The 23,030-nt window shown below is 35.5% G+C and overlaps 1 protein-coding gene across 6 annotated transcripts in view; it reads right to left on the bottom strand.

Annotated features, from left to right (window-relative positions):
* esrrb (estrogen-related receptor beta) overlaps positions 1-23,030 on the bottom strand; it is a 78,172-nt gene that overhangs the window by 30,842 nt on the left and 24,300 nt on the right. For 4 of the 6 annotated variants that reach the window (XM_058748974.1, XM_058748975.1, XM_058748976.1 and 1 more), the window contains 2 exons: positions 21,425-21,846; positions 5,874-5,990 (listed from right to left, as the gene is read on the bottom strand). In XM_058748974.1, coding sequence (XP_058604957.1) covers positions 5,874-5,990; positions 21,425-21,833 — 526 coding nt within the window. In that variant the 5' untranslated portion in view covers positions 21,834-21,846. Of the gene's footprint in view, positions 1-5,873; positions 5,991-21,415; positions 21,847-23,030 lie in introns of all 6 variants that reach the window. The other 2 variants (XM_058748973.1, XM_058748970.1) reach the window with 1 other exon arrangement.

Below are 23,030 nucleotides of genomic sequence, written 5' to 3'. Positions count from 1 at the left end.
CCTGACATCTGAGTCCTTTTATTGATCACTTCCTGTTTTGAGGGAATGAAGCGGGTCCAGGACCATGCAGTAAATCTCACGACTGAAAACATCCTGCGCTCAGAATACCGGCCCTGCGCGGCTGATAAGCTCTTTAGTTTTATCAGCTTTGAAATGATTCTTCTATCATTACTGATTAGTCATTTTTTCTCTTCTCGTGGTGGCTTTGTTACGATCACTTTTGTACAACTCACTTAATTATGGGTGATAAATACACCTGTGAATAAGCGAAACAAAAGAGAAGTCTATAGAACACATTTAGTAATAATCAGCTTGTTTATGGGGAAAATAACTGTTCATATTCACTATTCACACATTGACAATAAAACACCTCAAGTACTGGAAATAAACCAATGTTTCTATCAATTTTCACAATGTTGCTAATTATGTATTGGATTTCTCTGTGAATACTGTATCTGTTAAACAGTAATTTATTCTTGTGATCAAAGCTGTATTTTCAGCATCATTACTCCAGTCTTCAGTGTCACGTGATCCTTCAGAAATCATTCTAATATACTGATTTGCTGCTCTTGAAAATATTTCTGATTATTATAAATGTTGAAAACAGTTGTGCTGCCCAATATTTCTGTGGAAACTGTGATTCATTTTATTTTTCAGGATTCTTTGATAAATAGAAAGTTCGAAAGAATAGCATTTATTTGAAATAGAAATCTTTTGTAACATTATGTATCTTTACTTTCACTTTTGCTCAATTTAATGCATTAATTTAATTGCTGAATACCGTACTGACTTTTGAACAGTAGTTATGTAGCAGCCTTTTAGTTCAAGATAAAAGTTTTTTGAACAATTCTACATTAACAGAATTACTTAAATTGAACAATTTTAACAAATTATTAATATATAATAGTATTGTTATTTCTACTAAAACATACATGTTACATTTACTTGTTGTAGTCTAATGAATATTTATTATTAAGTCAAAAAGCAGAAATAAAACAATAATTTATCGGTTATCGGTTATCACATGACTTTTATTATCCTTATCAGTTCTAAAAACGATATCTCAATTAGAGATGCTCATTCTTCAGGTTTGTCTCTGGTAAACGCAGCGTGATAATTCGCGGTACGTTGTCAAACAGAAAGGAAAGTTTCCGACAGTTCACGCAGGTGCTGTCCTGTCCTGTAAAGTTATAATTAGGTGAGATGGCTGCATTGAGCGCGTGACCTTCGCTCGTCTCACAGCCGCTCGGCCGTGGCTCCGGTCGTACACTGAGGGTAGACGTGGACAGACGTGACCCTCTGCGTCTCATTTCCTTGTCGCCTTGAAAAGCCTGATTGATTTGGCGCTCACGTAGCGTCGCATCGGAGACAGACAGTGACCTTGCACTTGAGGAGGGACGCGGGATGGCCAACAAGATGCCTGTTCATTTGTGCAATGTATGAACATATTTTTATAATGTTGAAAAAGCTGGTTAATCTCTTAACACTAACACAGAAATGAAGTGGTTTTGCAGATGCTCAGTAACGTGTGGACTGACAGTGAGAAAGCTGTGTTAGAAATGATCCTTTCTGAAGAGTAAAAAACAAACCCAGCCTGTGCGAAAGATCTTATGTGCTTACACAGGGCATCTAAGTCATGTTTAGTGCTGTCTGAGGCTGTCCTATTGTTGTCCTTAAATAATACTTATTTTGTATTATATCAGGGCTATTATCATTAACTAAAAATAAATAAATAAATGAATAAAATCCATCTACTACAACTAAGTGTAATAAATTAAAACTTTAAACTAAAAATTAATATAAACTATACAGACACACACACACACACACACACACACATATATATATATATATAAATAATACTGGTAATTAAAATGACAAATACACAACAAAAGTAATAAAACTTTAAGTAAAATTAAAATGAAAACATAAATTATAAAAATAAAATATATCAAAACCAAAAAACTTTAATATTTGCCAACATTTCTATTATTTATTCTAGGTGAAAATATCTTACTTGATGTGTTTGCAGCTGAGAACACAAGGTTTAAGGTCAGAACATTTTTTTAATGAAAGAAATTACTACTTTTATTAATCAATGATGAATAAATTGATCAAAAGTGACAGTAAAGACATTTATAATGTTAGAAAAAAATAATAATAATCTAGTTCTTTTGAACTTTCTATTTACCAAATAAAATGTATGACAGTTTCCATAAAAATATTGGGCAGCACAACTGTTTTCACCACTGATCAGAATAATAATCAGAAATGTTTCTTGAGCAGCAAATCAGCATATTAGAATGATTTCTGAAGATCACGTGCCACTGAAGACTGGAGTAATGATGCTGAAAATGCAACTTTGATCACAGCAATCAATTACATTTTAACAGATATTCACACAGAAAACAGCTATTTTAAATCCTAATAATATTTAGCAATTTTTACTGTATTTTCTGATCAAATAAATGCAGCCTTGGTGAGCAGGGGGGACTTATTTCAGAAATATTAAAAATACAAATTCTACAGTATTGTTCCCTCCTAACATCTCAAAACCGTTGAAAAGTGCAGACATATGCACTGATGTCAATGATGCCGTCTGTTCCTCCATCTTATTGTTTAAGCTCCATTTTTTGCCTCGACACAGGTGATTCATTTCTGACAATCCCTCCCTATTTTCTGGGCTCTTATTCCTCCAGATAATATATTTGCATTAATTTTTCATCAGCAAGTAATGCGATTCATTCTCAGTGTCTCGTGCAGTGGAGAGATTCCGTTACTTCATTCAGCTCCATATAGACGGAAGAGCTTTCACAGATGGATTGTGAGTGAACTACACACATTACATTACAGACCTGCTTCAAATCCAGCCAGAACGCACATGCTCTTATGTTACTCCTGCATAAAAACACACATCCACTGCATAAACATGAATACAGTGAGACATGAAAAAAGCAGAAAGTAGGGGAGAAAGAAATATCTGTGAGCGCATTTAATTGTCACAGATTTCCCACATGGCAGGACTTTAAAAAAGCATCCGCAGGAAGAGAGCTGAGATGTTCGGAAAACATTTAGCGGATCAATACGTCGGGGAGAGAGCGTGTGCTCTGGGACAGAAGCCTTTCCAGTCGGAATACTGTTACACTTCTATTAGTCAGATGCACGGATCGACCTATTCAGCATATTTCTGTCTCTCTGCCCAACGGGCGCAATTATTTACTGCATGTGAGCGTGACTCGTGCCAACAGCCCCTTAGGTCCAGCACTCTGACACGGGTCCGCTGGAGCGCCGGCCAACAACATTTACGAGTCTAACATGGCTTGTGTGTCTCTGGCAAGCGCTGGCTTCATCTGGCGCTGTGCTCGGCTCTGATCACTGACGTGTGTTTGATGGAGTCAGTGCAGACCGTGTGACTGATTTAAAGGCCAACAAATGACATTACAAAGTAAAATGTGATCTAATGAAAGACTGCTGAGGTGAACAGTGAAACATACTTCACTCATGTATGTGAAGGAGAATGATACGCAAGCTCAACCTCAAACGCTGGCATGTTTGAAAATGAGCGAGAACGCGATTTGTAATGAACAGCAGGTACAGGCGATTAGTTCAACAAAAACTATGTTCATGCCTTGGAATGAAATTACTGAAAATAATAGAAGTTACTAACAAATAATATTTGTAAACTATAAAGTTGCTTAAATAAAAGTTGAAGTACTGCAATTACTAAAGCTAAAACTTAAATAATAATAATAATAAAGCTAAACAGAAATAGGCATATAAAAACTAATAAAAATGACAAAAGCACAACAAAATTACTAAAACTAAAAGGAAAATTGAAAATATAAAAGTAAAAGTTAATATTAATACTACAATAATAATGTATATACATAATAAAATAACACTTGTTGATGGTTTTTGAGGATGAGGGTGTCACAAAATCTGTCTGATTTGATAACAAAAGATGAATTTCTGACATACAATCTTTGACGTCAACAACATAAGATAAGAGAAGTGTTTCTCCTCATCATCCTCAAACACAATGTTATTTTCCTATGTATGACTATTATGACCAGTCTCTTTTAGAATCTGTGAATTCAAGAAGTTCAAGAAATCAATCAGATTGTTGCATAAATACATCAAAGCAACACATCATTTGCATAATTTGATTTTAAGGTTTGACGTAATTATGGATAAGGTTGAGGAAAGTTTAGGCCTAAATCTCTAAAACAAAATTGAACCTAACCCTTGACTGGGCATAACCCAACCCTAAGTGATCTACCCTTGTACAAAGTTGAATAAACTGACCAAATATCCAGATCTAAGAGGAAACTACTATTATAGTTTTTAGAAATATTTTGAATTAGTTGTATTTATATATTTTTTATTTTATTTTTGAAAATAAGTCAACATTTTAGTAATTTTGTAATGTTAGTATTATTATTATTTTTTAATAAAATAAAATAGAAATAAAAAAGTTTTAAATATTTTATTTCAGTTAAAGTTCATTTCATTTCATGTTTCATGTTTCATGTTTAAGGTTTAAGTTTTAGTTTAAGTTCAACCCTAGAGCAAAAGTTGATAAAAAGGTTTAGAATATTAAACTAAGTGATCTGTTCGCTCCTTTCAAAATCATGTACCGACCAACGCATTTCTTCGCTCTTCCTGTGCAAGCTAGGCATCTGTCTGCATTTAAAAACATCCTAAGCATAGCCCATCAGTCAGCGGTGTTGGTGGTAATGCAAGTTATGTAATTAGATTACTTTAAATAACTAGTAAAGTAACTCATTACTTTTTAATTTACAAGAAAATATCTGAGTTACTTTTTTCAAATAAGTAACGCCAGTTACTTTGTTTTCCGTTTATTGACTGACAGCTCTCGTGTTGCCATGTTGAGAGAAATCAGGAGCAAGTGCAGATGCGTTGTGTGTGCTGTGTGAACATGATCTTACTGCAGTTCTAGACTAAATGTCAACATGTATCTCACCTGCACAAAAACAGATTCAGTATTCCTCAAAATCAATAAAAACAGTGAAATGCAAACTCGGAATATGATACAAACCTGCAATAATTAAATATGTTAAATAACGCAAATAGCCTTAATCCCATTTTATTAACCAATGTCTTTACTTTTGACTTTTGATGATCCAATTCAACCATTTGGATAAACAACATTTGTGTTTCATTGCTGAAGTAAGAGTAAGAGAAATTTATTTATTTATTTATTTTTTAATTCATTTCACTTTTGGTGTGATAGAGCTTATACATTTGCCAAAAATATAACTTTTTTTATTAACCCTTAAATGCATACCTCTGGTCTTTAGCGACCCGGGACATCATTCACTACCCTCTCCCTCCTTTATTTTTTAAAGTTAGACATCAACGTTCTTAGTATTCTTCAATCTATTCATTATAAACAATATAACAAGAAAAAAAATAAAAAATAAATAAATAAATAAAATAAAAGAGTGCCTGTTTTCTGATAAATGTTTTTGTAAAAAGTGTATAGGGTCGCTAGAGACCCGAGGTATGTAAATGTGTGAGTTTATTTTTCCTACGCAACTATATTTACATATCTGAAATATTCTTTATTTCATTCTTCTGTAATTGTTCTTAAATATCGAGAGAGTTTTTAGCTATTGCAGCAGTTATAGATCCATCCGTGCTGGATATATAGGTCCGGGTCGCTAAAGACCCGAATATGTAATAATGACTGGCGAAACATTCATGCATTTAAGGGTTAAAAACAAACTAACAAGCCCAGCCCAGATAAGAAAAAGTAATGCAGAAGTAATGCAATGCATTAATTTCCATAAAAAGTAACTAGCTAATGTAAAAGTAACTTTCCCCAACACTGTCAGTCAGTGGCTCCTCACCTTCCTTCAGCATGCCCACTTTCAAGCACTTCATGAAGCGGCACGCCTGACAGGACTTGCGTCTTCTTTTCGTGATCTCGCACTCATTGGTGGCCGGACAGCTGTACTCAATGTTACCTGGTGAGGGACAAAGAGAAAAGAGAAAATTGAGGGGCTTTCCATTCGCAGGACGTCGCTCCCGTCTGCCCGTCCAAAAATAACCCAATGAAAACAAGCTAATGCAGGAGAGTTTTACAGTGCGCCACTGCATCCATCAAAGCGATCAAAAGAATGTTCTATAAATCACTTTATTTATAAAATCATCTTTTACTCAATTTGATAAATTGCCTGTGGCTGTGAGACACTACAGAACAGGGACAGCGTGTGCTGGAAAGATGAAGAAACATGAGCCAACAAAACAGATGAGACAGGATTCAAAACAAAAGATCCCTGTGCGCTTTCAGTGCTTCCATTCGAATCGCACCTCGCGAAATTACATTCACAAATTCAGCGCGCATTTGTGCACGGCACTTGGTCCGCTTTACATATTACCCGACCCAAACCGAGACTGGTTCTGCTGCTCGCTCGCTATTTACATAGAGAATAACCAGCTACTGATATATTATTCAAGCTGAGCGCTTGATACCTGCACAATAAAAGAGCCTGTTTGAGTGGCATTGTGCGAGTAACAATAGGCAAAGTGCTTGATATACTCTGCCATTCTGCTTATGTCCATGTACATTTAACTGTGGCGAGGCATTTCAATTAGGACATGTATGGGTAATGGCAGGAGCGACGGCTAAATGCAGAATGACAGTCGGCAGACAGCGCTCTTGTTCTCGTGCGAGCGTGTGGTTTGAATGTCTATGCGGACGGCGCTCGCTCAATTTATTCAGCCCTGTCTTGATCACTGAAGACGTTGTGCTGAATAAAAACAATATGCTCTCTGACATATACTGTACGGCTGAGGAAAATAATACTCACTGCAGGACCACGGTCAGGATTTACCAGAAAACATCTCTAGAGCGGTATTTCTGTATCGATGAGTGTGCAACTTTTATATAGTTGGTAGATAGTGTTGTTTTGGTGTGATGTGACAGAGCTAAATGGGTTGATTCTGGCAAAGATTAATGCATTTCAGGTCTTCTTATTCATAACTAAATATCTATGTTTCAACTAGGGAGTATTTAGTGTAAATGTATGTGTTCAATGTCACTCTAATTAAAATTGTTCACTAAAAATGTCTCACCGATTTTGCTAATTACAGCGCTTATATAAACACTATATAACACAAAACATGATTTTTTTGATTGCCGATATCTTAGCAGTGTGGCTGACATATACATACATATATATACAGTGGGGCAAAAAAGTATTTAGTCAGCCACCAATTGTGTAAGTTCTCCCACTTAAAAAGATGAGAGAGGCCTGTAATTTTCATCATAGGTATACCTCAACTATGAGAGACAAAATGAGAAAAAAAAATCCAGAAAATCACATTGTAGGAATTTGAAAGAATTTATTTGCAAATTATGGTGGAAAATAAGTATTTGGTCAATAACAAAATTTCATCTCAATACTTTGTTATATACCCTTTGTTGGCAATGACAGAGGTCAAACGTTTTCTGTAAGTCTTCACAAGGTTTTCACACACTGTTGCTGGTATTTTGGCCCATTCCTCCATGCAGATCTCCTCTAGAGCAGTAATGTTTTAGGGCTGTCGCTGGGCAACACGGACTCCAAAGATTTTCGATGGGGTTGAGATCTGGAGACTGGCTAGGCCACTCCAGGACCTTGAAATGCTTCTTACGAAGCCACTCCTTCGTTGCCAGGCGGTGTGTTAGGGATCATTGTCATGCTGAAAGACCCAGCCACGTTTCATCTTCAATGCCCTTGCTGATGGAAGGAGGTTTTCACTCAAAATCTCACGATACATGGCCCCATTCATTCTTTCGTTTACACGGATCAGTCATCCTGGTCCCTTTGCAGAAAAACAGCCCCAAAGCATGATGTTTCCACCCCCATGCTTCACAGTAGGTATGGTGTTCTTTGGATGCAACTCAGCATTCTTTCTCCTCCAAACACGACAAGTTGAGTTTTTACCAAAAAGTTATATTTTGGTTTCATCTGACCATATGATCATCCAAATGCTCTCTAGCAAACTTCAGACAGGCCCGGACATGTACTGGCTTAAGCAGGGGGACACGTCTGGCACTGCAGGATTTGAGTCCCTCAAAGTGTGTTACTGATGGTAGCTCTCTGCAGGTCATTCACTAGGTCCCCCGTGTGGTTCTGGGATTTTTGCTCACAGTTCTTGTGATCATTTTGACCCCACGGGGTGAGATCTTGCGTGGAGCCCCAGATCGAGGAAGATTATCAGTGGTCTTGTATGTCTTCCATTTTCTAATAATTGCTGCCACAGTTGATTTCTTCACACCAAGCTGCTTACCTATTGCAGATTCAGTCTTCCCAGCCTGGTGCAGGTCTACAATTGTGTTTCTGGTGTCCTTTGACAGCTCTTTGGTCTTGGCCATGGTGGAGTTTGGAGTTGGACTGTTTGAGGTTGTGGACAGGTGTCTTTTATACTGATAACAAGTTCAAACAGATGCCATTAATACAGGTAAAGAGTGGAGGACAGATGAGCCTCTTAACCCTTTAACGCGTACGATCACACTGGTGTGATCAGTCTTGGCTGGTCCCAGGAGCGTACGATCACACCGGTGTGATTAGAACATTCAGTACGTCACGTCATCAACTGCTGAATTCAAATCTGCTTTCTGGCGCGGAGCCAGATCAGTCGCGCGAGCGCTTGTCATATTATCACTTATTCAGTGTTTTCAACCATATAATGCTTATTTTAGATTTCAGACATTTAAATACACATAAGTACTAGCAAAACCATACATTTATAGTTTGTAAAATACACGCTGATGTCTATGGAAGCAGCAATAATGATCCTTACAAATATAATCTGACAACATGTTTTATTGATATCATATACAGATTGTGTAGATAACTTTAAAGTTTACTCTGCTCTTCTCCCTGTTTACTGGAGACTTACTTTAACGTGTTTCGAGAGGCGAGGATGAATTTACGTGTTGTAAATCCCACAGCTAGGATTCAGCGCGAACAAACATGGCGGCGCCCATCACCCGGTATAGATCAACTAACACGGTCATTATAAAAGTGTTTAAACAACCAAATACATTTACTTGCACATATTTCAGAATCGGAATATCAGATATTTCATAATATAGTGAGTATGTTTGTGAATATTAATAATAAAAAAAGAAAAAACGAAATAAATGCAATCCATGTGTCATACAGCGCTATTACGGCTGCGGTGTGTCACATGACAAGCATGACGCGTCGCCATGGAAACAGTAAGGCTATAAGTTCTAAAATAACGGTCGCCTAAAAAAACTCACGCCGGGGGCTCAGCTAGAATATTTTAAACTCACGTGCGAAAGGGTTAAAGAAGAAGTTACAGGTCTGTGAGAGCCAGAAATCTTGCTTGTTTGTAGGTGACCAAATACTTATTTTACCGAGGAATTTACCAATTAATTCTTTAAAAATCCTACAATGTGATTTTCTGGATTTTTTTTTCTCATTTTGTCTCTCATAGTTGAGGTATACCTATGATGAAAATTACAGGCCTCTCTCATCTTTTTAAGTGGGAGAACTTGCACAATTGGTGGCTGACTAAATACTTTTTTGCCCCACTGTATATATATACATACATACATATACACATATACTGTACATATATATATATATATATACACATACACATATATTCCATGGTCTGTCTGAATACTGGATTCTGATTGGTTGGCAGGTATGCAAAGAGAGAGAGAGAGTCAGAGATCGCAGATTGCGCTGCGCACACACATAAACTTGTTATCAAAGCTTCCCCGCGATTTTTATTAATAAAATAGCCTAGGTACTAGATCGTTACATTACATTCCTCAGCAATGAGGTGTAAAATCGCTGTTTTTGAAGTAATTAATTATGTTATAGAGAGAGACGCGCAGATGCAGCAAAAAACAGACAACGCACACTCAACTTTCATCTCTCTCTTTCACTCTCTTTCTCTCTCTTGATAATTAATTGAAATAAATGCTATAATTCATTCAAATAAATGTGATCTTACCGCACTATTTCATCTCTATGTCTGATTTGAAGCGGGCAGAATGCTATAGCTAACTCTAATTTTTCACCCTTCCAGTCAAATATTGTGCTGCTTGTCTATAACTTGGCAAATGACCATGGAATAAGCGGGATAATCAACGGCTTGCCGTTTATTAAAGTATTTTAAATGCACTTCATGTCGGGTGGTTCTTGGCCTCCACGTCGTGCATTTAAAATACTTTAATGCATGGCAAACCGTTGATTATCTCTTACACATATGTATTAGGGGTGGAACGATACATGTATTCGTACCGAACCGTCACGGTACGGACATCTCGGTTCGGTGCATGAGGCCTTATAACGAATACAGGCAATTCACCCTCAATCCAGAAGGGGGCGCCGCAGTAATGCAACGCTGTTTGATAACCGCCAGCAGAAGAACCATGCCACTAGACAGTAACCATGTGCTGATTCTGAACGCATCTCTCACTGACAAAGGAGTATACTTTAAAGGCTTGCGCACTCAACTGTTTGCGAAATGGAGCTTTGTGCTCGTGTATCCTACCTCTCTCATTTGGCACAAATCCAAATATTCCATAATATTTCCATATTTGCAATGTATCTGAATGCAAAACTATTATTTATTATGTAAATTATAGGCTTTGTACTTCAGTCGCGTTCCAATGGTGACACAGAAGCGGGAGCGTTGATGTTTGGTTCACTGTATTTTATTTTGATAAAATACCAACTGCGCTGTCAAGTTAGCTATGCTGGAATTTATATGTTTTGTGTGTGTGCGTGCGCCAATTGTTTCCTTATACCAGCAGAATCAACTTAAAACACTCCGCATTTATTGTCTTATTAATAATGCATCACTGTAAAAGGTCTACTTTTATTTGTGTACACTCACAATGAAAACAAAACATTGTGCTTTTGTAAAATAAAGAAAACAAATAGAATGACGCTTTCTGCCATTTTAGTTTTAATTTCTGTGAACAAATTAAGCGTCACAAAATTAACTGAAACTCAGCATATGTACGTTACGTGTCACACTGTTTTTTTCCCCCTTGTTTATCTGTTAACTAAATCAAATATATTTCAAGTATTTATTCCTTGTATGTATACTGCAGATTTTATATAACATTATAATTTAATATAATATTTAGTATTTTCACATCTAGGTGGAATTTTTTTTTTTTTAGTTTGTACTACTGTCTGTTCAAAATAAATGAAAAGAAACCTAGCATAGTATATTTTTCTTGTTGTATACCGAAATCGTATAGAACCATGACCCCAGAACCGAGGTGCGTACCGTGAACCGTGACATCTGTGTACCGTTACACCCCTAATATATATATATATATATCACGATTAATCGCATCCAAAATAAAAGTTTTTGTTTACATTATATATGTACGTGTACTGTGTATATTTATTAATACACACACATACAGTATATATATCACACTATTTTAAATATTTCAAATATCACCCATGATTAAATATCACCCTGTAATTAAATATATATTTATTGGACATTATATTTACCAAATTTGAAAGAAATGATTTGAAAATGAAAAATAATTTGAACTTCATGAAATAAGAAACCTGTGAAATAAACAGATTTATAATTTAAAGAGCAACTTTTAAATGAAATTATAGCATTTTTAAATTAAGAAACTGTTGGAATCTCCTGTGCATCTGCGCTTAGCACTGTCAAAATGAAAGTTCCTTTTCCAATACTTATCGGCAAAACAGAAAAACATATCGGCCGATGCCAAAAGTAAAAAAAATTATCGACAACTATTCAAGTCAAGTCACATGTATTTCTATAGCACTTTATGCAATACAGATAGTTTCAAAGCAGTGTCACATCAATAAACAGGAAAATAAGAGCGTTAATGTTGCAAAATTAATCAATTATGAAACAAATTGAATTTCAGCTGTAAAGCAGCTCTACAGAAGACAATAGTGTCATGATTCAGTTCAGATCAAGAACAGTGTCAAGTGTTTTTAATCCAGCTAAATCGATAGCAGTTTTGGGGATAACACTTTACAAGTAATGTGGAATGTGATCAGATTATTTTTAAGTGGCTAGTAAAGTAATGCATTAATTGTAAATTTATAATGATACCGAGTTACATTTTCAAATAAGTAACACCAGTTACTTTGTTTTCCCATTTATTCACTGACAGTGTTGAATGAAATCATTGCAGAGACAGAGATGCTTCCTTTAGCCTGAGGCTTATTCATTTCACTTTTGGTGTGAAAGGGCCTTTACAATTGCCAAAACATATTTTCTTGTTATTTAAAAACAAATAAGCAAGCCCAGCACAGGTGACAGAAAGTAAAATAAAACAAAAGAAAAAATAACACAATTCATTACTTTCCGAAAAAAGTAACTAAATAACACGTTAAGTTACTTTTTATGGAGTAATGCAATATTGTAATGCATTACTTTTAAAAGTAACTTTCCCCAACACTGGTCGATAGTATTACTGAGTGTTAATTGTCTTTTATGCCCCAATACAAATTATATTTCTTATAATTAACACATTTTATATTAAATAGCTTCAATGTCCAGTAACATGCAGTGTTTTACTACTTCTTAAAAAACAGCATACTGAACCACGTTTTTTGACAGTTTTCAAGTAGCTTACCGATACTGTAAACCTTTTTTAAAGCTTTCTCAGGACTTATTTAATTAATTATTTAGTAATTTACATATTACACTAGATTAGTGCATAACATGCAGCCGGTACAGTTACACTGTGACTCTATTCCAGTTTTTCTTTTCAACTGCTTACACATATTTTCAAAACTTTGCCTCTTCTTTTTCAAAACCTTGCACACAAATCCAAGAATTGCACACACAAATGCAAAATGTCTCACTTGCATCTATCTTGCAAAATGAAGCACTGCATTCAAAATATCACAAAAGCAAACATTTGCAAACACCTTTGCCATAATATTAATTCCTGTTAGATTTTTGTGTGTTGTGTTTTGCAAAAAGTGTTTAATTAAATTGAAAACTGAGTCAAAGGCTGAGAATTAGTGAATGGTTTTGCAGATTTGGTGTGTGCTTCTGCTGTTTGAGTGACAGCTTTCAGAAATTGTGTGACAAGTAAAGATTTTGTGTGTAAGCAGTTGAAAAAAACTGAAATGAACAGGTCTGTAACCCTAATATAGCGGTTGCAGATGAAGCTTCTCCATCAGTGTTCTTCTGCTCTGAAATCTTCCACAAACGCTTCCATCCCCCATCCCCAACTTATGCAATTATGTTAACATTATTGCACAGATCAAGTGTAGGGTCCCAAGATGTATTAAATAATTAGAAATCCCCCCTTTTATCTGGGTTATACAAATCAGTATGCAAATGTAGCAGATCTCTTTGGGTTTGGGGTAAATAAAGGTGTGAAAATGAATGTGATAAAGTCTGATCGCTCCTCTTCCTGTTTTCCCATTTGTTGTCACGATCAAGTAAACAGCGCTAATCAAACACATTTCCTGTGCGTTTCCAGATAACAGACGCTTTTGATTCATGGTTTTCCCACAACTAGAATGTGCAGCGACTCATTCCTCCTTCATCCTATCATATTTTCTGGAGAAGGAAAGGCTGAGACTTCCTATTCTGGGATGCGTCCCTGCGGGATCATTACGGCAGGATGCGTCTTGAATTGCAGTGTTGGTTAGCGTATCTCGGCCGTCTGATTGGCACTCTGACCCACCGCTCCATCAGGAGACGGATGGCTCTCATTCCCTCTCTGGTACGCTACTAGTCTCACGTAAACACACTTCTGACTATCAGCATAAGGTCTGGTCCAGACAGGAAGAGGCCAGGATAAATTACACTGAGGACTAGACCTTGTGCCAACGGCGACTGACGTTAATGATGTTAATCAAACAACCACAGCTGAAATTAAAAGACTGGTAACTAGTTTTGGATACTTTGACTAGGGCTACATGATTTGGGGAAAAATTCAAAATATTTAAAATTTTACGACTATAAAATATGAATAAAATCATAATTATTTCTATTATTATTATTATTATTAAATATTAAACAAATGTACTATTGTAATATTCCACTGTAAAATGAAAAAAGTAAACTAATTTTGTTTTTAAGAAAATAATATAATAATATTTAATTTTATTTAAAGTATAACTGTAAATTTACAATAGTAATATTTATGGCTGCATAATTTGGGGAAATCTAGTTGCGATCTTTCTGATAATTGTGATTGTGATTAAAAATGCAACAAAATGTTCATTATATATCAATATAATTTAAAAATACTAATAACATAATAACAATACTTATAAAATATGAAAAACTATAAAATACTATAGTACTAAATAATATAAAATATTGTTAATATTATTATTATTATTAAATATTAAACAAAATTACTATTATGATATTCTACTGTGAAATAAACAAAAAATATTTTTTTAATATAAGAAAAATAATAATATATTGACATTGATTTTATTTTAAAGTATAACTGTAAACTAAACTGTAATTCGGCAATAAACTATGTAACTAAATTACAATACTAATATTTATGACAGTCTTCAGTAAACCATTATTTTAAGTGGAAAACACTGGATCATGTGAAAATGAACACAGCACAATAATTCCATGGTAAGTTTGTGCAGAGTAAACATTAAATGTAAGCAAAAGACAAATTTAATTCAGATGTAGTAAATAGTTCAAATTTACTATCGCAAATATTTCTAGCTCATATCATATAAGGATTTTATTTGCAAACAAGAGGCAACACTTAGAAATGATGCAATGTGGAGGACAAGCGTGCAATCGCTTCAGTCCGCTCAGGATGGATCTACTCAGAAATCCTATAAAAGTTATATTCTTAAAATAAAAAGTCTTGGGCTTGGAGAAGACAAAGTTTTTTTTTTTTTTTTTTCTTCTCAACATTTATCTGCTTTAATTTCTTTGATGGTTTTTCAGGACTGGTGCCAGGCCATGGTTTGGGGAGAGACTCGGGTCAAGTAAGTAAATTATAGTAAAATGGAAGGTCTTCCTCATCAAAATCTAACCTGACTTTTACAGGCTTACTGTCAGCCTCGATTACTTTGTAGAGGAAAGAGATGGAGCTTTCATACACGTTTACACCTGTGTTGAAAATGGGCAGCAGATCGGCTCGGGTGTTCGGGGTGGGTCACGGCGGTCATGAACCATCATGTGATCAGAGATGTTCATTTAAACCACCTCTGACTGATGGACATAGATTGACCAGCTTGGAGAATCAAAATAAAGATGATTATGAATTTACAGCAAAACTGAAAGACAGTGATTTCTGGTGACTGAACATGTTTTGTGAAACCAAACTATAAAATCATTAAACAAAAGTGCACACCCAGCTAACAGGGAATGTTCTCAGAATGTTCTAGAAAGGTTCTCTCAAGGTTATGGACAAACAATCTTCCAGTAATGTTAATAGAACCTTTCTTAGGTTATCTAGTCTTTAATGATGCTCTCAAAAAGTCAGCACAAAAATGCTATTTATGCATGGAATGTTTTTCTAAAGCTTTTTTTTAAACAAGTTTCAGATGGTTTAGACAACATGTAAAGGTAAATTTTCTAATGTTTGAAAAATGATAAATGGTTTGTTAATGTTTCTATTGCCAAGAAAAAAACTCAAAAAGCTGTCGATTTTCATAACTTAACAGGAATGTTAGCACAATGTTCTTGGAGCATATTTTAGTTAGCCTGGCACATCCATTTTTTTATGTTTGGATAGACACTGATGTGAACAATATCAATGATCGTCAGCTTCAACTGCATCAGATTCTAAACAATTTACAAATCCTCTTTCAGACCAGATCTGGAACTGAACTTTCATAAGAGCAGTCATTTATTATGAATGAACAATAACTAAGAATTTGAAATACATTTGTAAGTCACTTTTGTAAGCTTCAGAAGCTGCCCAAGTGTTGTGTGTAAATGTCTATTTACACATGTTTACTTTATTATTATTATTATTTCTTTTTTTTTTTTTTTTCAGGCCAAAATAATTTTTTGTTGTTAACAGTGAAGCTCAATTAAATATATTTTTGAAATTAAAATATTTAGTTTCTTCAACCTTCATATACCAAAATATATTTCAAAATGTATTTCAGGGGCAATAAAATACATTTCTACATTTCATTGAAGGTCTTACATATGCTAAATATTGTGTTCACACGTGTTATATACAACAAAGATTTTCTACAAATGTGACGTGAATGTATTTTAAAAATATATTTTCAAATGCTTTTAAACATATATTTATATTTTTAAAATACATTTTCAAAAATATAAAAAAAGCAAAAAAAGGTAGAAAATATTTTTATGTAAATATATTTTTAGCACATCTTTTTTGGTAATTTTTGTATATTTTGAACTACTTTGAAAAAAATACTATTTTTGTTTTTGCTATATGGGTTTCTTTCAATTAAAAATGAAAGATTTCAGTATCAAATGTAGTATTTTATAACAAAACATATAAACATTCATTACTGATTTGCTTGTTTACATGTCGGACAAAATTGGGGTAATGGGCAAAAATCTAGCTGTGCCGATCAGTTTATTTTTCAGCTGACCTTGCGTTGAAAAAAAAGCGTTAATGTATTCACATAACTACACACATTGTCGACACATTAAGCGTAATGGGGTTATGCGTGTAAACGCACTCAATGTCTATTCAAACATAAGAAAAAGAGTCAGTGCTCACTAGCTCTACAATTTACAAAATGACAAACGCTTGCTTTCAACAAAGAAATGAAAGATTAGACATTAAACGCCTGTAGGCAATACTGAAATATATAAACATTTATAATTGCTTTGCTCAGACTTGTGATAATTCTTTCATCACTATATGGACTAAAATTGCTGCAGTTCATTGTTTGTTTAGCGATGTAAGACTGTAAGGAAATTTGATTCTGATTTAATTTAATGATCAATAGCGATTACTCACGGATCCATCAACTCAGTATCGGTATGTTTGAGATACTTTTTTAGACGTTTGTTTCCATTTTAATCATACAGTACACAGTATTTATTATACAGACACTTTTTCTGTGTTCTGACACGTTCAGAAGTTTGCGGCTGTTGGAAACTCTGCCTGTTATTTACTTTCTAAATCACGTCTGATGTCTCGTCTTCAGTCAGAAGCTCCTCGCCTGCCCTATTCTTCATGATCTCAACCTGCCCTCTTTCTTCCACATGTCTCTTTCTGCCTAAAATCCTCCCTCGCTCATCCTGAGCCGTGCGTCTGCTTATTATGCCATTAGTCGTCCCGCTCCTGCACGAGACAAAAACCAGTCCCTCTTCAATCTAAAGAGAGTCCTGGGTTTCTTCCCCTCCTTCCTGGCCGTGGCTGAAATTACCCGGCGACGCGTGCCTGCGTTTCTAATTGCGCCGGCCGTCCCCGGAGACGAGCCCCTCCCCCCGGCCTAATGAAAAGCCTCGGCCTTAATTACTCCTGCTGAACGCTGATTGTTATTGACAAAACTCCTGTGGCTCGGACAAACGGCTCTAGATTAGCTCCATTACAGGCAGCGCTCCAAGAGGAAGAACACAGCGATAGAGGGGGAAATTGCCATCTGACAATACAAAGTGAGGAGGGGGACGAGACGTCTGAGACGCGTTGTGTAACTCTCCTCCTCTTAATTGTCCGGCTCCTCGTTCTACTCAAAGTGCTCGTTTGTTCGAGTGTCTCGCCGCGGATGCTTTTGTGCGTCTGTCGGTGTTTAAAGCCGGACTCTAAATATGTGACTGAGGGATGCCGCCAACAGTTTTTGGACGACTGCGATTGTTTGATTCACTAAGGTACATAGACTGTTTAAAGCCGATACAACGCAGCCAATATCAACGAGTGTGTGTTTAAACACCTGACGGTCAAGAGAGCTTTGAGAGTGGAGTCATGTTTGTCTCCGCAGTGATTCATAACGCATGCCTTATGTGGACGATGCATAAATACAGTATAGATTTAACCCTGAAAAGCCTGACATATGAAAAAAAGAGATATATTTATCTTTAGATAAAATATTTAAAACAAAAATTTTGCATATTTGATCCATCAGATTTGTATAGCTCATATAGTCTAATATAGTGAGAATACGGAGGAAAAAAACAGCTTAATTTTATTCAGAGACTCAAACTGAACAAAAATATGTAATTTGGTGCAGATGCTGATAATTATATGATGAAATTCTGCTGCTTGTAATGTAAATCAATGAGATCTTTATAACAGTGCAGCAGATACTGACATAAAATGATGTAAATATCAGCGGTCGCTCTATATCTCCAATAATATGTCTTAGATGAGACTGAAATGATCCAAACATATAATGCAATGCTGGTTGAGAGATCCTCAGAAGATGTGAGATGAAGATCATTCCTCCGCTGAGGAACAGTGAAAGTAAAGCTTCTGGAAAGATCCTGATGATCAGATTTGAGACGCACTGATTTTTCTAGAAAATGATTGATGGAGAATCAAGTAAAGCTGAGCTGCTTCAGTCCAGTAAGTGTTCATCTGGAAACATGACTGCAGTTATTCTGACGTTTACTTGATCAAAATCAGTCAAGATTTGACAGAAAAAACACACGAGAAGCAGCAGCTGAAGCTGGACGCTTCTACAATTACACTAAAAGAGCTTTTACTGGATAAACAACTCTAAACTATCAATCAGACGACAGAATGAATGAATGAATGAATGAATGAATGAATGAGGCATTTATATAGCGCTTTATTGTGTATTGCAATACACCCAAAGCGCTTTACAATCATGTGGGAGGGGGGGGGGGTCTCTCCTCAGCCACCACCAGTGTGCAGCATCCACTTGGAGACATGCAGCAGATTGAGTGTTTAACAACAAAGTTTGATAATTTAATTAGTTTTAAAGGATTTACAACTAATCACTCAGCCAACAATAATATTATCTGTAAATGTTATATTTCATGTGAGTATTTCCATTTGGAACAGTGTGTCCTACACGTGAGTTAAACCTCAGATACTTCTTTAACGCGTATCTGCGTTTAGGCATGTGTGCCAAATATATGTCTTGTGAGCATTGGGAAATATGGGGTTTTATGCAATTAATGGATTAATGAATGAATAAATTACATGAAGAAATACAGTAACTCTCTTGGTGAGCGGGATTTCTACTTGCATGTTGTTGAAGGTCTATGAAAGCAGGGCAGTGCTTTGCACACACACACACACACACACACACACACACAGTCCATGTGATTAGTATCTGGTTCAGAACACACTGCTGCTCTTGTCTGTGCCAATCCAATCTGACAGTGTGATGCTGCAAGTCTGTTCTGACCTGAACATCACGCACCACAGAAATTTCTGCATTACAGCGCTCAGTTTAAAACACTCACAGGACTCCACAGAAAACACCGGATCTGTCCGTAGGTTTTAACAGCATTAACTAACCCCCATGGTTTTCTGGATTTATTTAGTATGATTTAGTATTTCTATAGTAATTTAGTATTACCAATACCTTTGTTAAATGGATTTTACTTTTCTTTTTTTTTTTTTCTTTTTTTTACAAAAAAAATTAATGAATCAGCTGTTTAAAAAAATCAGTTGAGTGAATGACTCAATGTCTCACTCATTAAGACAGTGACTTGCTGCCACCTACTGGCTTTTAATTCCATATTTAGAGTATAATTTCATTAAAAAAATAAACAAAAATAAAATAATAACAAATACAATTTATAAATAAAATGTTTCATATTTCAATATCCATTTTTTTCTATGTTGAATCAAAATATTTATTTCTAAAGCTACTTTTTTGTAATGTTTATCTATTTAACACAATAATGACTTTAAATAATGATCCTTTGGGGAAAATGAAATTACAAAATGTAATTTTGGCTAAATGCAGTAAACATTATTTTATGCAGTAAACATTTTTTTCAAGCAACATGAAGACCACACTGGTCTTGAGTTTTTTTTTTTTTTTTTTGGTCAGCCTGCCCCTAAAAAACATGGGGAAAAAAACAAGTCTAACTGCGATCGCTTGCGTTAAATATCAGTCAGATCGCCTCGTATTGCTTTCGGCCAAAATGAGATACAATGTGGACCAGATTTTGTACCATTAGTCAGTGTGAAACCTTTTGGTTTGTCCTTTTCTTCTGTGCTGTAGTGAGAGGAGACAGTGATGTAAAAACGGCTATTTCATCCGCTCCTGCTGTCTTCTGGTCAGTGTGGTCATCTTATCATATGTCTCTGTAACGGTAAACCTCTTATAGGCGATCAAATGGATTGATTACTGTAACGTCACTGCTGGCGCCACACCATACATCGCCATGTCCATGTCATGATAATGTCAATATGCACATTGTCTTTTTATTGACAGTTGGCCATGCATGGTTCAATGTTTCTCATTCTCAGATCATGTGATGAAATAAGTTTATCGTGACATATATCTGAAAGTTTGCTTTATATGAAAATATAAGTGAAAATATCTTTGTGCTCACTACTGATAGAGTATGAAACACTGATACAACGATTTTCTTTAAAGCTGCTTCGAAAAGAACTATACAAAGATAAACTTGACATGACTACTGTGCTAAGGCCTGTTCACACCAAGGACGAATTTAAAGCGGCAGACGAGCGTGCGCTTAGAATAAACAGATGATATCGTTCTTGGTGTGAACAAGGCTTTATTCATATCTGGAGCACAAATCCGCTCACCATGGCTGCATTTATTTGATGAAAAATACAGTAAAAACTGATCAATTTTATTATAGGTTAAAATGGCTGTTTTCTATGTGAATATCTATTAACATGTAATTTATAGCTGTGATCAAAGCTGAATTTTCAGCATCATTACCCCAGTCTTCAGTGTCACACGATCCTTCAGAAATCATTCTAATATGCTGATTTGCTGCTCAAGAACTGATGAAAACACTTGTGCTGCCAAATATTTTGTGGAAAATGTGCTTCATTTTATTTTTCAGGATTCACAGATGAATAGGAAGTTTAAAAGAACAGCATTTAATTGAAACAAATGTTTTGTTACATTAAAAAATGACTTAATGCATCCTTGATGAATAAAAGTACTAATTTCTTTCTACCTTTTTTAAAAATTAAATCTTACTTACTCCATCACAGTTTCCACAAAAATATGAAGAGGCACAAATCAGCATATTAGAATGTAAGAGTAGGAGTAATAAAGACTGGAGTAATGATGCTGAAAAATAAGCTTTTATCACAGCAATCAATTACATTTTAACAGATATTCACATAGAAAACAGCTATTTTAAATTGTAATAATATTTCAAAATTTTTACTGTATTTTTTGTATCAATTAAAAGTAGCCTCGGTGACACTTCTTTCAAAAACATTAAAACAATCTCAGTCATTAAAAACCTTTGACCTGTAGTGTGTAAAAAGCAGAACACGCACATGAAATACCTTGTATTGTTCTCTTGAAGAAGGCCTTGCAGGCTTCACAGGAGGCCACACCGTAGTGATACCCCGACGCGATGTCTCCGCACACCAGGCACAGGCGTTTTGGGATGGAGTTGAGCATGTATTCGCACTTGATGGAACCTGGGTCCTCCAGTAACGTGCTGGAACAGTCCTCGTAGCGTTTGCGGCAGGCGCTCCCCGCCGCGCTCAGAGGCCCGCCCGCCGTGAACATGGGCGGAGAGTCCAGGCCGTTGGAGTGGCTGTTGATGGCGCTAGCGTAGCCGCCGCTGGCGTCCGAATGCGCGCCGGGACTGGGGTGGCTGGCCGTGTCCACCAGAGAGGACGGACTGGAGGGCTCTGTCTTAATGTAGGAGCCACAGCTGGACGTCATGTGCCGCTCCTCAGCAGCCATCCTGTTCAGCAGCCTGAAAAACACACAGTGGCATGAGATATGGATGCAAATGAATAAGAGCTTTATATTTTTTATTATTTTTATATTATTGCAATCGCATAAGCAAATCAAATCAGGAGAACATCAACATAACATCAAAATTAAATACAAAGTTCTGAAATTAAACTCTAGATGGTACAGTATGATAGGTCTAACTCAATCTGACATAATGACATCATTATCACATGGCACAGCTGATTGGTTCTCTCTTGTATCAGTAGCCAATGAGCTCATCTGCTACGAGGTAATCATGTATGCTATGGGGGGGTTATTTCATGTATGTTATATTTGCAGCAACAGTATTTCTTACATGCTCACAGCAGCATGTTGTGGATATATTGGCAGTAACAAGTCTCGGTACTTGCTCTGCCGCAGCAGTAGCAGTGTGGCAAATCTATTCCGCCAAGACCAAATACATTAAAATTGTCATGTACATTACCATGCCAATCCCTCCGAAAGTTGTCATGACAGAACTGGTTTTACTCGAGTCAAAGTCATCACTGATCCCATATGCATCAATTTATACCAACAAAACACGTTTATATGTTAAATCAGGTATAAATAGTTATTTAACCCTAATAGCTCTTCCATTTTGATCCAGAAGAGATTCATTTAAAAAATAATAAATAAATAAATAAGGGAATTAAACTTTGCAAATTGCAAAGGACCCTCAAAATACACATCATCATTTATTTGTTTGTTTGTTCATTTGTTTGTTCAAGAGATGTAACTATTTAAACAAAAAATGTGGTACAGGTTTCATGTTCGGGTCATTTTGGACCCGGTATCATCTGCAAAGTTATATTAATGTAAAATAATAATAATAATCTATTTCAGTTTTTTAATTAATAAAAAGGGGGTAAATGCAATAATAGCAGTGACATATAAAATTCATAATGACTCATTAATAATAAGTTGCTGATCAGATACAATATGGTTTTAGTTGAAAAATATTAAGTTATGACTGTTTTATAAAATAACGATTCTTCAGGTCCGAAATGGACCCAGAATGCGAAAATAGAATACAGATTTTGATTATATTGTATTATATGATAAATATTAAAAGTAAAACATTATGAAAACTGAAAAAAACTTAAATTCCTAAAACTAATTCCACAATATGTTTTTCTTTTCTTTCAGTTAAAACAACAACAACAA

Source organism: Onychostoma macrolepis, chromosome 17 (assembly GCF_012432095.1).
Source record: "Onychostoma macrolepis isolate SWU-2019 chromosome 17, ASM1243209v1, whole genome shotgun sequence".
Lineage (NCBI taxonomy): Eukaryota > Metazoa > Chordata > Actinopteri > Cypriniformes > Cyprinidae > Onychostoma > Onychostoma macrolepis.
Note: the sequence above shows the minus strand (reverse complement) of the source record. Positions and strands in the feature narration are given on the sequence as shown.